The sequence below is a fragment of the Myotis yumanensis genome, unplaced genomic scaffold (genome assembly GCF_028538775.1).
Source record: "Myotis yumanensis isolate MYYU_CA2020_CCGP unplaced genomic scaffold, mMyoYum1.0.hap1 SCAF_8, whole genome shotgun sequence".
Classification (NCBI taxonomy): Eukaryota; Metazoa; Chordata; class Mammalia; order Chiroptera; family Vespertilionidae; genus Myotis; species Myotis yumanensis.
Window position 1 is genome coordinate 2,243,700 of NW_027223759.1, and position 14,630 is coordinate 2,258,329.

At 45.0% G+C, this 14,630-nt stretch overlaps 1 protein-coding gene across 2 annotated transcripts in view; it reads right to left on the reverse strand.

The window, feature by feature from the left end:
• The window catches only part of COL5A2 (collagen type V alpha 2 chain), a 137,825-nt gene that overhangs the window by 56,671 nt on the left and 66,524 nt on the right, over positions 1-14,630 (reverse strand). For both annotated transcript variants that reach the window (XM_070421666.1, XM_070421667.1), the window contains exons 2-6: positions 14,006-14,230; positions 10,454-10,467; positions 6,405-6,437; positions 4,960-4,992; positions 3,504-3,557 (exon numbers count right to left, since the gene is read on the reverse strand). In XM_070421666.1, the coding sequence (XP_070277767.1) occupies positions 3,504-3,557; positions 4,960-4,992; positions 6,405-6,437; positions 10,454-10,467; positions 14,006-14,230 (359 nt within the window). The remainder of the gene's footprint in view (positions 1-3,503; positions 3,558-4,959; positions 4,993-6,404; positions 6,438-10,453; positions 10,468-14,005; positions 14,231-14,630) is intronic.

Here is a 14,630-nt window from a genome sequence, read left to right on the forward strand (position 1 = left end):
AACTCAGAAGTCAATGGGATTTTCATAGTTAGCAGCACGGACTGAGAAAACTATGGTCAGTGCGTCGGAGTTCAATAGTAACAGAAGCTTCTCATGCCTAAACGTGAGAACACAGGGCCCCCAACAGTGACTGCTCATGAGTGGAGGTAGCCGTAGCCGGAGGGGGAACTGCAGAAGCTGGGGGAGGGGCCGTCTACATAGGACGGCGTGGGAGAGGGCATAGGAGCTGCTTGGAATTGTAACCCATGCGTTTGAACATATGCAGACATTCCTATCGGCATGTTCACTTCCTGGAAGAGTGGGGCACATAAGCCAAGGCATCTGCTCAAATAGAAGTAGATAACTTAGCCAGAAGAAGTGGCATTCTGAAAAATATTTTCTTGGAAAATTATTCTCATCTTTTAAAAATCAAACCTTTTCTGACTCCTAAGCCCCTGACAACTCACTGGACTCTTCCCATGACATGCATGTGAGTGGGGGCTGATTTTAACCGCTACCCAGGGTTTCTGAATCACGTGGGCGTGGGCAGCAGAAACTGCGAATGTATGCTGGCAGTGGCCCCAGCAGGGGAGGAGTCTACACCACGTGGAGCCTGGCGTGGAAAACTAAGGTGTTTGCAAATTGAAATTGCAAATTGAATACTAGTTATTGTTATATACGAAAAGTGAGCTGACACATTATTTCCGCTCTCAAAGACGTTTCCAAAGACAAAACCAAAACTGCATCCGTGCCGATGGGAGTAAAGAGAGGTCTGGGTGGTTTAACCCGCAGCGGCGGGTCCGGGCCCCAGGCCTCTGGGATTAATAGTCATGTTTCAAACTCAGCTCTGAAGACAGCCCACTTTTTCGTAGACTTCATGATGCATCCTGTGTCCCCATGGCATCTCCTTAAACAATCAGGGTAACTATTACACAGACTGAGGTTAAACTCAGAAAAACTATCCAAAATGAAGTGAACATAATAAGCAAGATTATAAGAGAAAATAAGAAAAAATATGACAACATGTATATGAACATTTTCATTGATAAATATTGAAAACAAAAACTGTAATTTGGGAATGCACTAAACGATATATTTTCCCATTCCCAAGCGAGCTAGTCACATAGGTTATATCAGCGTCAATGTTCTCTTCAGAATGGGTCCCTCCCACCCCCCAGGATTCCCTAGGATCCCGGAAGCCATCTGAAATACCAAGTCTTGCAGATCGCCACTAGGTGGCGACCTTTCGACATCCACAAGCAGGAGTGACGAGGACCCAGAATCAAGTGAATGCACTGCTGGTTAGTAGCATGACAAACACACCAATCGTTATCTGTTGGAGTGGGAGCTGGTATATTTCCCACTTCACAGATGTTAAACCAACAGCTGTCCAATGTCACGTGCAGTTAGCACTCAGCACCCCATCGACTGCCCTGTCTGACAGGTTGCTAGTTTCCCATCGCTGTGAGGTTACCAGGACCACACGCTTACAGCTAAGGGCCTGTGATGAGAGACATTCGTGATGACCACGGGCTGGTCATGAGGCTCTGAGAGCAGCTCTACGTCAGTCGTTCTCAGTCCATCTTGCCTCCCGAGGGACATCTGACAACATCGAGAGGTGGTTTTAGTTGTCACAGGTGTAGGAGGCAGCGGGGCAGCTGCCACCACGGCATCCGGTGGGTAGGAATCAGCAACGCTGCCAGACACCCTACAAGGCCCACGGAAATGTCGCCCCAACAGACCTGAGGCTGAGGAACCGCTCTACGCGGTGAGCCTCCTGCAGTGTTTGAGGGCTGTGGGCGTAGCGGGAGAAGATGGTATTTATGATGGTCATACCCCCTACGTGTGTCAGCCACAGCTCTAGTCCAGCTAAGCAGCTCCTGCAAGCCGTGCGACCTGAGGCCAAACATTCTACCTGTGGGTATTCTGTGACAGCATGCCAATATCCTGACATCAGCTTTGGTGGGGGTATTAACACCCGGGAAATCGGCAAGCGCTACAGGCACTTTATTTATTTATTTGTAAGGAGTCAGTTGTTAAACACTGTCATACCACTGCTACGATTAAGAAAGGAATCGTGAGGGGAGGGGAGAAGAAGGGAAGAGAAGTAAGAGGCGCGAGGAGTAGATTCACTAAATCCTAACAGGGATCTGGAAGCCCAACCACTATTTCCGTAGCAATTTTCACCCAGACTTAGGAGCCATGTTATCAACTATCCTCAGCACGAACACATGGGTGCACAATGTTTTCCGCATGACCCCCTGCCCTCCCACCCCCCTCCCACCCAGCTTTGTCATTCCAGACCCCGGACAGACACCTGAGAGCCAACCACAGTGCGTAAGCGGCCCCGAGGGGGAGACGGTGCAGAGGACAGAAGTGAAGGATGAGGCAGACGATCATCGGACACAGCTTCCTGCCCACCCGTCAGGCCCGGCCCGCTCCCTGGGGCACTGCGACTACCGCATGTCTACACACACCACCCACAACCCCAGCTCCAGCCTGGAAAAGCAGATACTGTTTCATGCTTCTACACACGGCATCAAGTGAAACATACAATTGTATCAAAGAAGAAAGCAGGGCAGCAAGAGTTCCCAGCATTAGGTTTTTCCTCGTTTATATACTCAAGGTTGTCTGCTGCTAACCTGCTCATCCATTTCTCCTGTTTAGATGTGGGTAAATGCGTATTTGAAAGTTAACAGTCCAGGGTTACATTTTAGGACATATCATTTGACAGAAAATAAAAGAGCACAGAATTTTCAGATTGAAACATAAGATAATGATAGCAATACACTAATTAATCCTGCTATTCAGTATATGAAAGACACGAGCTTTTGTGGGTGACAGGGAGAGAGAACTGCTATCCTAGGGCAGCAGGAGGTAGTAAGGAGAAACATCTGGCGTACGCATACGACATTCTCGTGTTTTACCTCAAAGGTACAGAATTATTATTCACATTTTAAGGCACTCCCTTTATCCTGGCCATGGATTTGTTGATTTTTAGAACTATCCCTTTGATGGCTCTGCAGAACCGCTCAATGAAGCAGCAGCACGCTGCTTGTGAAATAAATTCATTACACACCCACATGAAAGAAAATGTGTCCTCGATTAGTTCCTTTTTCCTTTATCCAATTTGGTTGTTCCTGTGGCAGCCACAGCTCACAGGGCTCGGGCGCTTTATCTCATCAGTGCATTCTTGGCATTGCTTACTCATGAGTTACAATTTCGGAAAACAACATGAGGCATTCATTATATTCCGTTAGGTTCTACTTCATTCTAATTTGACCTCACGAAGGACAAGACAGGTCATCTGTGCCATCGAAAAGGATAACCGGTAATTATTAGCATGTGATCATTTCCTCCGAATCAGGAGACGGACACAGTCTCCTCATGACCCGAACTGGATGTCACACTGAAGGGAGGTGAGGGAGGAACAAAGCCACCAGCTCTGTGCTGCACCCAGAGAACGGGGTCCAGGGGCCCAGTACCCAGGACAATCCACACCAAGGGGCCCGCCGCCAACTCACAGGCTTTCCTTTGGGGCCTCTGTCTCCTCTTGGTCCCTGCGATCCTGGAGGGCCCTGAAGCAGAAAACAGTGGTTACGCTGCAGAACACGTCCACACGCAGATGGTTCTGTTTGAAAGGCTTGCTCGGGATAAGAAAGTGGAAGACGGGAAAATCCCCCTCCGTTTTGAATTCAGCTCAGTCACAGACTAGAAAATAAGCCACGTGCACACGGAAGCTGTGTGTATAGAGGGCCGTCTGCTTTAGCAGTGGCGCTAAGGCCTGTAAAGCATTAGCTGCTACAGCACAGCCCCGTGGAGGCCAGCGAGCTCACTATACTCATTGGAACAGTCATGGCAAATTCGTAAAGATCATTCTTGCGGTCTTGTCCCTTATCTATGGGCACAAAGACTTCTATTTCAGATTCTGAGAGCGACACAGATGTGCGCGCTCCGAATGTCACTGGTCTGAGCGAATGCCTGAGTCCACGCTGGTACATGATGCCCCAAGTTACTCACCAGCACTCGGGTCGCCAGTGGACGCGCTGGGAAGAAAGCTCTCGCTCCACATGTGCCTGCAAGAACCTCACTTCCTGCTGACTCAGAGCGCTGCCTCATCTCCCCTGTCTCTTTAAAACCCACTCAGAACCTCCAAACAGTAAGTGCAGTTCTTTACCCCTCCACAGGACAAGCGCGAGTATTGTCTTTCGAAAGTGGGATCCTTGTGCTCACGTTTAAACCAGCTCTTTTTCTACAAAACGGCAGTGGCCCAGAGAATCCCATTCTCTTCAAAAGAGGTTCAATTGAGTTAAGGAAATTAGGCTGTGCATTTTCTCGGTCCAACAGTCAGCACTGCTTAAAGGCCAAAGCTTCCGGGGGCCGGAGCAGGCCTGTGAAGGCTATCGTTACTTCTGCTGATTTAGTGTCCTAAGTCCCACAGGAATCGTGTGTGAGAGTGTGTGTGTGTGTGTGTGTGTGTGTGTGTGTTATATCCATCTAGTTACCTATGAATGCTACTGGGAATCCAAACCTGAAATCCGAAATATGCTATTCCAATGTGTGATATCTCAAATTCTACTGCTATATAATTTCATTTCATCAATAGATAAAATCAACAATTGTTTCATTAAACAGATAAGAGTAACCCACCTTTAACACAACAGACAAGCACGCCCTAATGGCAATGCCAAGGCTAACCTAAACCAGCCGTACACCCATCGGCTGCTTTGCCCTTCACACAGCAAGAGGGACACTGACCCTCGAGAAACAGCGGGCACTACAGCTGCAGGACCAAGCGGCCCCTGCGTCCCTCACTGCGGCTGCAGGAGGCCTGCCCTGGAAGGTGCTTTAAGAAAAACTGCCGAGGGCCACCAGGCATCCTTGCTGGGCATTTACTGCCTTTGTGGCTGTGAGATTCATAAACATGTCCCGTCCCTTCCAGAACTGCCAGCACCGCGGACGCTGAAGGGAACTACTCACCGAGGGTCCGGGCCGACCACGGATGCCGGTCACCTAAACGAGAAACAACAGAATTTGCAAAGACGAAACTTCTATTTACGGAGATTTAGAAAAGTCAACAATCAAACTCAGAGGAACAACAACAGCAGCCCCAGAGAATAGTTAAGAAACAGGAAGGCTGTTGACTGAGGCCCCTTCCCTCCGGGAGAAGAAGCCCCGTGACCCCAGCGCCGAGGCAGGAGGGCAGCCTGGCAGGGGCGTCGGAGCCGGGCTGAGCCCGAGGCCGCAGGCCCATCCAGCCCAGCAGCTGCACAGCCTGCGCTGCCTCCTCTGTGCTTCGCTTTCTCTCCTGTGAGACGGTGATCAGGACTGTGAATGACCTCCTCACGGGACTGTGCTGAAGACTAGAAGTATCTGAAAAGCACCTAGAACAGCACCTAAGTCACAGCGATGGCGACTAAGTAAGAGGTGACACGCGAACTCGTTTTTTTGGTTGATTTTTCTTTGTTAACTGGCATTTAAATATATAAAATAAATATCAAAAATGTAAGTCTTTGTTTTACTATGGTTGCAAAGATCAAAAAATTTCTCTATGTGACCCGGCACCAGAGTTAAGTTAGGGTTTTTCAGAATGCTGGCACACCAAGCTCAAAAGGTTCGCCATCACTGCCCTAAGACATGGGAAGCACACGGAAGTGTTTTAAATGAAAGGGAAAACGAGTGATCTTCTCTTCAGGTCACCTGTTCAAAACAAGCCGACCTATGGCAAGGCGAAAACGCCGACACTGCCAAGCAAACCAACGTGCACACGTTTTATTGACGGAACGGCAGTGACTCCATTAAAATCCACGACAGTGGCTGCTGAAGAGCTGTCATCCTACTTAGTGATCTGCGCTTATCACCGACAAATCTAGGTGACCCTTAAGAACTTTTATACAATCTGGGGTGTGTGTTGGGGGGGGACATCTGCATACTTCCAACAATAAGATAGTTTTTAAAAATGACTACACCACAGGAGTCTCAGGCAGGAGGACGGCATGACCGTGTCCAGAGAGTGGATGCCCAGTCTCGCTCTCTTGGGATCACAGGGCGATTATACTATTGAAACTGTGTGTCTGTTACTTTATAGTCACATGCAACATACTTATTTTTGTAAAACCCTGATTTTCACCTTTAGTTATGGGACTGTAAAAGTCAAGAATATTGTACTGAATGAGCATTAAGTTTTGTATGAAATAAATAATCTATTTTGGTTAATATTCAGAATTATATTTAATAAACATAAAAGTTTATATTAAAATTAACTATTGTATTAGGGAATTAATCTTGGTTTGCTTGTCTTATACTAAAAACTTGGTTATAAAACAACAAACTTCCCTTTTTTTGAGAGCATGCACCTGAGTATAATATACAGCTCTTAGCTAGCGGGTGGAAGGGGCGTGAATGTGACATAAACATGTACTCACAACAGGCACTGATCCTGGCTCTCCTTTCTCTCCCTGTGAAGCAAGAAGGAAACTTCAATTAGTAAAACACGATGGTTTGTTGAACATGAACATGTCATACTACAATATTCTATGTAAACCCTGGGAATGTCTATGTAAGAAACAAAAAAAATTCAGAAGAGAGAGTTAATCAATTTTGGATATTGAGTCAGACATTATTCATGAGAAAAAACACTACTCATCTGAAAGCTAGAAGGAGAAAGCAAAGCCAATTCCGTTCTTACAACAGCCAAACCCAACGAGCTGACGAGACCAAGAAGTGCTTGTGACGAACACATGTCAAGTCAAAGCATGAGATGCTACCTACATGCGACAAACGAAACGTTCTAGGGATTCGGACACGTGAGTTTCACACGCACCTTACATGCCACCTAGGTTTTAATCACGTGCCCGATGCCAGTCCTAAAACCCGTGCCACCCTCCCCTAAGGCTCCTGGGAGAATCTGAGAAATAACCAGAGATAAGAGTGCTCAACTTAATAAAAAGAAACGGGAAAAATAAGAAAAGGTGTGGCAATATTAGATAATTTAATATCTGAGGAAAACCTAGAAAAAATATTGATTGGTAGGAAAATAAAAACTAACATAAGAAACTATCATAATCTAAAGTAAATAAAGCCAAGCACTTTAATTTGCTTGTATAATAGATGTATCAAACACAAAAGGTGTGGATGGAATTTCTTTTGATTCTTAGAACCTTAGAATCTCAGAAGCTGTGTTTTGTTAGCATGATGCCAAGCACACAGGATAAATAACAGTGGGTGAACTGTCCCGACAGATCCCTATTTTATCACATTCTGCCTGGGTTTTGTATCTCAGGATCTGTCACCCTGCCGACCTGGCCTCTCGAAGGCATAGCCCTGTCCACTTCATACCCTCCGCCTGGCACACACATGCTCAATAAATGCTTTGTGAATATATTAATTTTCATTGATAGCTTATGAATCGATGCTTTTTACTAGACAACTGCAGAGAATAAATACATTAAGGAGTATACTCATTTGAGTAATGAGTTCTATTTCTTCTTTCACATATATTTCTTCTTTCACATATATTGTTCTTTTATCTAATTATAAAAATAATACGAGTTCATAGTACTTTAATACTTTGAGTGATTAATTTAAACAAATTAAACTGATTATTTCAGGGCAGTTTTCACTGAAATTTTTTAAATAGAGAAAAATAAAGAATAATCTAAATACCTTACTCAATACTCTGGAGATAGTTAATATTAGTTTCCATCATGTGTCTGAACTTGGTTTACCTAATAAATGCCTCAGTATTTTACTTAGATTTTGTCTTCATTTTTACAATTAAAAAATAACCTAACAAAGAATGCTCTTGCTTATGAATGTTTGTGTGGCCTCTCTAATGAATGCCATGTGACATATCTCTAGAAATTAAAGTTGTCAATTAAAGATAACACATGTTTTAAAGATTTCTTCTCTAAGTCACCAAATTGCACTCCCAGAGGCACAAGCTAACTAACCCCAGTGTCTCACGTCTGAACACGTGTCGTGAGGCGAGACTTTAAAATCCTTTCGCAGCCTTGATGGTCGTGGTGATGAGCTCCACGGCCGAACCACACGGTCCTGCTCGCTGCTTCCCAGACTGAGGCAGCTAGTGTCTGCAGGTCAGGGGCAGACTGAGACCTCAGAGCAGGAAATGGCTCTGCAGAAGCAGGAGGGGGCTCTAGGTGAGGAAGTTCCAGGGGATGGAGCCCGCAACCCCGGCCTGTGCCCTGACCCGGAATCGAACTGTGACCTCCTGGTTCCTAGATGCCAACCACTGATTCGCACTGGCCAGGCCAGGCCATCATTTTAATTGTGTAGAGGGATATATAAATCCATGCCCAATAAAAAAAAAAAAAAAAGGACCTTATTTTTTTAAAGCTTCCTTCTGGAACAAGTTTAAAAAAATAAGTAAAACGGGAGGATAAATTATTTCAGCCAAAATGAGAAAAATAGGATAGCATGCTAAGAATGGTTGTGAAATCTCTGTCCTAAGAGACCAGCAAAAAAAAAAAAAAAAAAAAAAAAGTATGCTTTGTATTCAGAATGGAATCTGCTGATGTCTTTCTTAGCTACATTGTTGGTTTATTTGGGATCTCGTTATGAGCTCTCTGTCTGCAGTATTTGATATGGGATTACATATTCCATTGTCAGGTTCTGATAATACACTTGTCTAATGTGTCTATGATACTTCTTACTTTGGAAATAAGCCACAAGAGTAAATATTTGCTGCTTTGTTAATATGGGCATTTTGAATACCTTAACATGGGCTTTGTTAATGAAGTTTATTTATGTGGAAGGATAATTTATCTAAAGTGTAACTAAATTTGGTTTTTATACCCATTTAAGTACCCAAATTCAGATGAGAATTAACAGTTTAATTTTATACCTGTTACTCGCCATTCAAGGCCCCATCACTTTTATAAGATCAGGTGCTTGTCCCACTACCACCTCATTTGTATTGTTTGCCTCTATTGAGGGTTGTGATGAACAAATGAATAAATTACAGTAAAACTCAGCATCGATATACCCCAAGCACCTGCTTCTAAGCATCACCTGCTCTCGCTGCTGCGACCCCGGTGATCAGGAGCAGAGCGCAGCTGCCCTGGCGCCGCCTGGCTGTGCCCTGCCCCTGCGTCCCACCCGCCTTCGGAAAAATGCCGGGAACTAAATGCCAGAGCCAACCCTGCCCTTCGATGCTGTGCGTGATGCCAACAAACCAAGCTGGTTACTTCAGGGCCGTTCTCGGGTCAGTTCTTTTTATTTCATGGATCTTCTATGTATTTATCGCGTTTGTCTGAGACCTGAACTCAAACGTTTAGGTTTCAGTTCTCCTAGCTTTTTGATCTAAACTAAATGCAAACTGGCACTGGCAGGCCTCTCCTTTGACCTGTGACAATTAAGACAAAGGTGTGAGATTGCCCGCGGCACGAGGTGTGGCCACGCCCTGGCATCGCCTGGCCAGCACCGCCTGCATCCCCTGAGCACAGCACTGCTGCACCTGCGCACCGGCCCACCGGCCCAGCACTCAGGGCAGCTCCAGCGTCTGCAAGCGGAAGACGCTACATGTGCCGGTGATCTGGCAGCAATCGCCTTGAAACCTGGGGTGACTGCCTGTTTCCACCGAATCCCGTGCCCCTCCCACTGGGATGAGACAGAAGCAAATGCGGCCTCCCACTGGGATGAGACAGAAGCAAATGCGGCCGTTCCCACAGTAACCAGAAAGCTGAGAACACAAGCAGGAGAAGGCGACTCTCCTCACTAGTGGGACTACCATTTCCCGGTGACCGGTGGGTGACGGCCAGTGTGGGAGGCCATGGCCATCGGAAACTCCTTTCCTCCTGAGAGTAAGGCTTGACCTTGGGGCTAGATTTTAGGCTCCCTGAAGGTGAGAAAGAGGGGGTGGTATGTGTTTGGTAAAATGCTCAATTAATTCCTTTAGCTGAATCTTTACTTCCCAACTAATGGAAGAGGGACCACAACTCTACTGAAGTAGAACTAATTCCCTCCCTCCCGCCCTCCCTTCCTTCCTCCATCCCTTCCTCCTTCCCCTCCTCTCTCCTTCTTCTTCCTCCCCTCCCTTCCTCCCTTATCTCCCTCCCTCCCTTCTTATCTCCCTCCCTTCTTACCTCCCTCCCCCTCCCTTCCTCCCTTCTTTCACTCAGTTAAACATCTGTTGCACTTCTAATGCTTAAGGCACATATACTAAGTACTATGATAAACAGAAGTAATTCATAGGTTAATGTGACACAGCCTCGATCCCTACGGGCCCACTGTCTTCTGGAAGGAACAGCTATAAACAAGAATTAACAAAGCGCATAAAATAGAAGCATCTGTAATCTGTAAGCAAGAAGCTGCACTGAGCTCATGTATTTATCTTTGGATGGTACTGTGTACTTTATGAAAGGGTTCCAAACACTTCAAACGCACAGTTCTTTGTAGACAGTATTAGGATGAAAAAGACACTTACAAAAATGGAGCTACGCAAAATAAAGCTTACCTTTCTTCCTCTACCTGTAAAAAGAAGAGAATCAATGTTATTTTATGCAGAAATAGTTTCTTTAAATCTCCTAAATACTTCTTTTAATAATAGGTAGTGTTTTTTTCCTTATCACTAGTGAGCAGAACTCAAAAGTTGTTTGGGATCAATGTATCCGTAAGAGGCAAAATCATGCATCCCTTTAGAGAATTCAGACATTTAAAAAAAATATTCTTCATATCATTTATATAGCATTTGAAGTTCACTAAATTACGGGAGGGCCGATAGCATCCCAGCCACCCCCCTCCCACCTCGCTCAGAACCCCACCTGTGCACGAATTCATGCACCGGGCCTCTAGTTAAAATTATACTGAAATATTTTAGACACTATTCTCTGCTTTTGTTTCTATATTTTTTTGAGTAGGCTATTCATTCATATGAGTAACAAGCCCAACTACATTAAAGGTACACAATTTACAGTAAAAACCCCCTCCCTCTTGTCCCCCTCCCCCGATCTCCCACATTTCACCCACAACAGGAGGGCACTATTCTTAGTTTTCCTATTATCCGTCTTCCGCACCAAGAAGGTAACAGAACATCCCGTTTGTTAAAGTCATCATTTGAGTTAGTAGTGTTCTTCAGATAGATCTCGAACATTTTGTGTTAAACTTATCCTTAGCCACTCTATCCTCCCTGTTGCTATTATAAATGAAGATTTTTATTCTCATTATTTATACTATGACTAGAGGCCCGGTGCACAAAATTCGTGCACGGGTAGGGTCCCTAGGCCTGGCCAGCGATCAGGGCCGATCCGGGCCTGCCTTCCCTCAGCTGCCAGCTGCTGGCTGCTGGCTGCCAGCTGGGGCCTTTCTTCCCTGGCTGCCGGCTGCTGGTTGGGACCTTCCTTCATTCCATGCCACACCCTGGTAGTGAGCACATGTCATAGCAAGTGGTCGAACTCCTAGTCCGTTGAACTCCCAAGGGGACAATTTGCATATTAGCCTTTTATGATATAGGATGTAATCGCATATAGTAAACTTATTAATTTGTATATTTCACACTGCCCTCTTACTAAAATCTTTTATTTTTATAGTGTGTGTATTGTGGGTTTTTTTTTAACTCCATTCTCTTCCGTTTTATAAGCACATGATTTTATTTTCTGCAAATTGATAATTTTATTTTCTCTTTTCTAAATCTCTAATTTTTTTTCCTATCTGGTTGCTTGCTCAGGTACATTCAATAATGTAGAATTGCTGCTGTGATAATGAATCCTTGTTTTACCTCTGAGTTTGGAGAGAATGCTTCTATTATTAAACATTCTTTTTCCTTGGTTTTCCAAAAGATTCTTTCTTTTTCCTTTAAGTTTAATAATTTTACTAAGATAAGTCTCTATATTGATTCTTCTGGGTCAACTTTTTCAGATACTTGGTTTCCTTTGCAATATTAAAATTAAAGTTTAATATTACTTCAGAAAAGTTTTCTTCTATTATATGATCATCTATGTTTGTTTCTTCGTTGGGGGTTCTTCTTCGGGGATATGACCTGTCTCGTATATCTATTACTTCCTCCCAAATCCTTTCCCTTTTTCCCTTCTGAGCACTGTTTTCTATGTCCCTTCGTGCATTTTCTGCAGCATCACTTCTCCTGTGCTCCCTACGATTTCACCTGCATGTCTCCATTATGATTGTGGTTTCCCCTCTATTTCCTTCTGCATGACATTTTTTTGCATTTCTAATTTATGGCCTTCTTTCTCAGAGGCAATTACTTTATTCAGTTTTATTTAGTTTATGATGAAAGGTTTTGTCGAATGATTTTCCTGTTTTGTGATGATATAGTTAACTGAGTTTACCTGTTCTTGATCATATGAATTTGGTTAAACCTCCCACCTTTTTTCTCATTGTATCTTTGCATCAATGCTTGTGCCCGGTTTTTTGGTGGTTGTTGTCACTGTTTTGTTGATATTCACCTGGGAAGGAGCTGAGTCTTCCTAAACCAGCTATTTGCAGGAGGTGGAGCATTTGGCTCTGTTTGTGATATTTGCCATCATTGCCCAATGTACTAGTCCCTGATCCCCACCGACTGGATTTTACTTCACTCCTTGGGGTTTCTTTGAAGAATGCATCTGCTGCAGGCAGCCCTTTCGTACCTTCCTTTAATCCTCTCCATTCTGCCTTCTTATTACTTCCCCCAAATGTAAGTTTAGATACTTATTCAAGGCACATTGTTACCTGAATGCTTTCCAGGAGGAGAACTGACCAATTACTGTCTAAGTGTGGAAACGTCACTGCGTTTGCTGTGACCGGCAATGGTGTTCGGGTAAAAGTGAAGCCTGGGCACTGTCTTGGCCATGATGCTCCAGGTCTCCACTCATGACCCTTAAAACGATGACCTAGAACCATGGTCGGCAAACTGCGGCTCGCGAGCCACACGCGGCTCTTTGGACCCTTGAGTGTGGCTCCTCCTAAGCCTTAGGAGTACCCTAATTAAGTTAATAACAGTGTACCTACCTATATAGTTTAAGTTTAAAAAATTTGGCTCTCAAAAGAAATTTCAATCGTTGCACTATTGATATTTGGCTCTGTTGACTAATGAGTTTGCCGACCACTGACCTAGAACTTTAACATCAACCTCACCTGTTCCTTAAGACACATACATGTAAACTTGTTTCTCTCACATGTGAGCTTCTTTAACACATGTTCTCAGACATGTGGTCTATGCTAAACACACGCACTTTTCTCTCAAAAAAGTTTTAAAACCAGTAGTTCACACCACTGTTTCTCCAGGACATACATCCATTCTCTTTTCTTTCTCGGCCAACGTTAAAAACATTCTGAGCTAATGTTCTAGACCAGCGGTTCTCAACCTGTGGGTTGCGACCCCTTTGGGGTTCGAACGACCCTTTCACAGGGGTTGCCTAACACCATCGGAAAACACATATATAATTACATATTGTTTTTGTGATTAATCACTATGCTTTCATTATGTTCAATCTGTAACAATGAAAATACATCCTGCATATCAGATATTTACATGACGATTCATAACAGTAGCAACATTACAGTTATGAAGTCGCAATGAAAATAATTTTATGGTTGGGGGTCACCACAATATGAGGAACTGTATTAAAGGATCGGGGCATTAGGAAGGTTGAGAACCACTGTTCTAGACGGTTCTGTGGCACGCAGTTACTTTAGGAATCATTCTTCTATTCCCAAGGGCTAAGTTGGCACCAGGGAAGATAAATGTTTGTTTTTTTTTCCAGATTTTCTCTCAGCACATTAACCAATTTCATAGAAAATCAACAAATGCCTTGGAGGCATCCAGCATGGACAGGTAACAAATGACCAGCTAACATGGTACAGGGAATTCTCAACTTAGACATAACTTCTCCAAACTCAGCCAAAACCCCTGGTTTTTAAAAAGACAGGAAGTCAGTAAGAAAGTGGGTGAGCAGAGTCCTGGGCCCCGAAGACCACTGGGGAGCGGCTTAACCATTCTCCGGAGCTGCTGGATCCGTTGGCACCGCCACTGCCAGATGAGCCCGGCCCAGGCCCGAGCGGCCCACGTGCTCACCGAAGTGGGTGCCGCCCCCTCCGGAGGAGTGCGGGCAGACGGGGCAGCACTCCCCAGCGGGCGTGATGGGGTCGGCACACTCCAGCACCTCCTGGCACTGGATCTTGTCGCAGAGAATGGCCCCGTTGTCGCAGACGCAGATCTGGCAGGGGGCGGGCTTCCAGATGTCCCTGTTCAAGTACATCTGGCCGTTCTGAGTGCAGGCTATCTCTTCACCATACCCTTCTGGAAGGAGAAGGAGAAGAAAGGTTAGTGACCTCCTGCAAGCTCAGGATCCGGGAAGTAGTGAGGAAGAGGAGTCGTCCTGTGGCTCCTAGAGAACTCTGGGTAAGCAGTACCTCCCACGTGCGCAAGCACAGATGAACTGCCTTCATTTGTATTTACATCCAAGCAACGTGCAGCTCACAGTGAGAGCACGACACTGCATCCTCGCTGACCGGGGAGCAGGTGAAGTGATCAGAAGGAGGGATGCTGAATGCCTCCCACAGGCTTCGTTTTGAAGGTATAAATAACAAAATATGGGAAGAGCGACAAGGAGGAATAAAAACAAGACACTGTGCAAAGGCGGGGGGAGAGTAATGGTCCCATGGGGAATACACAATTTCATGTTCAGGCGACCCCTCTG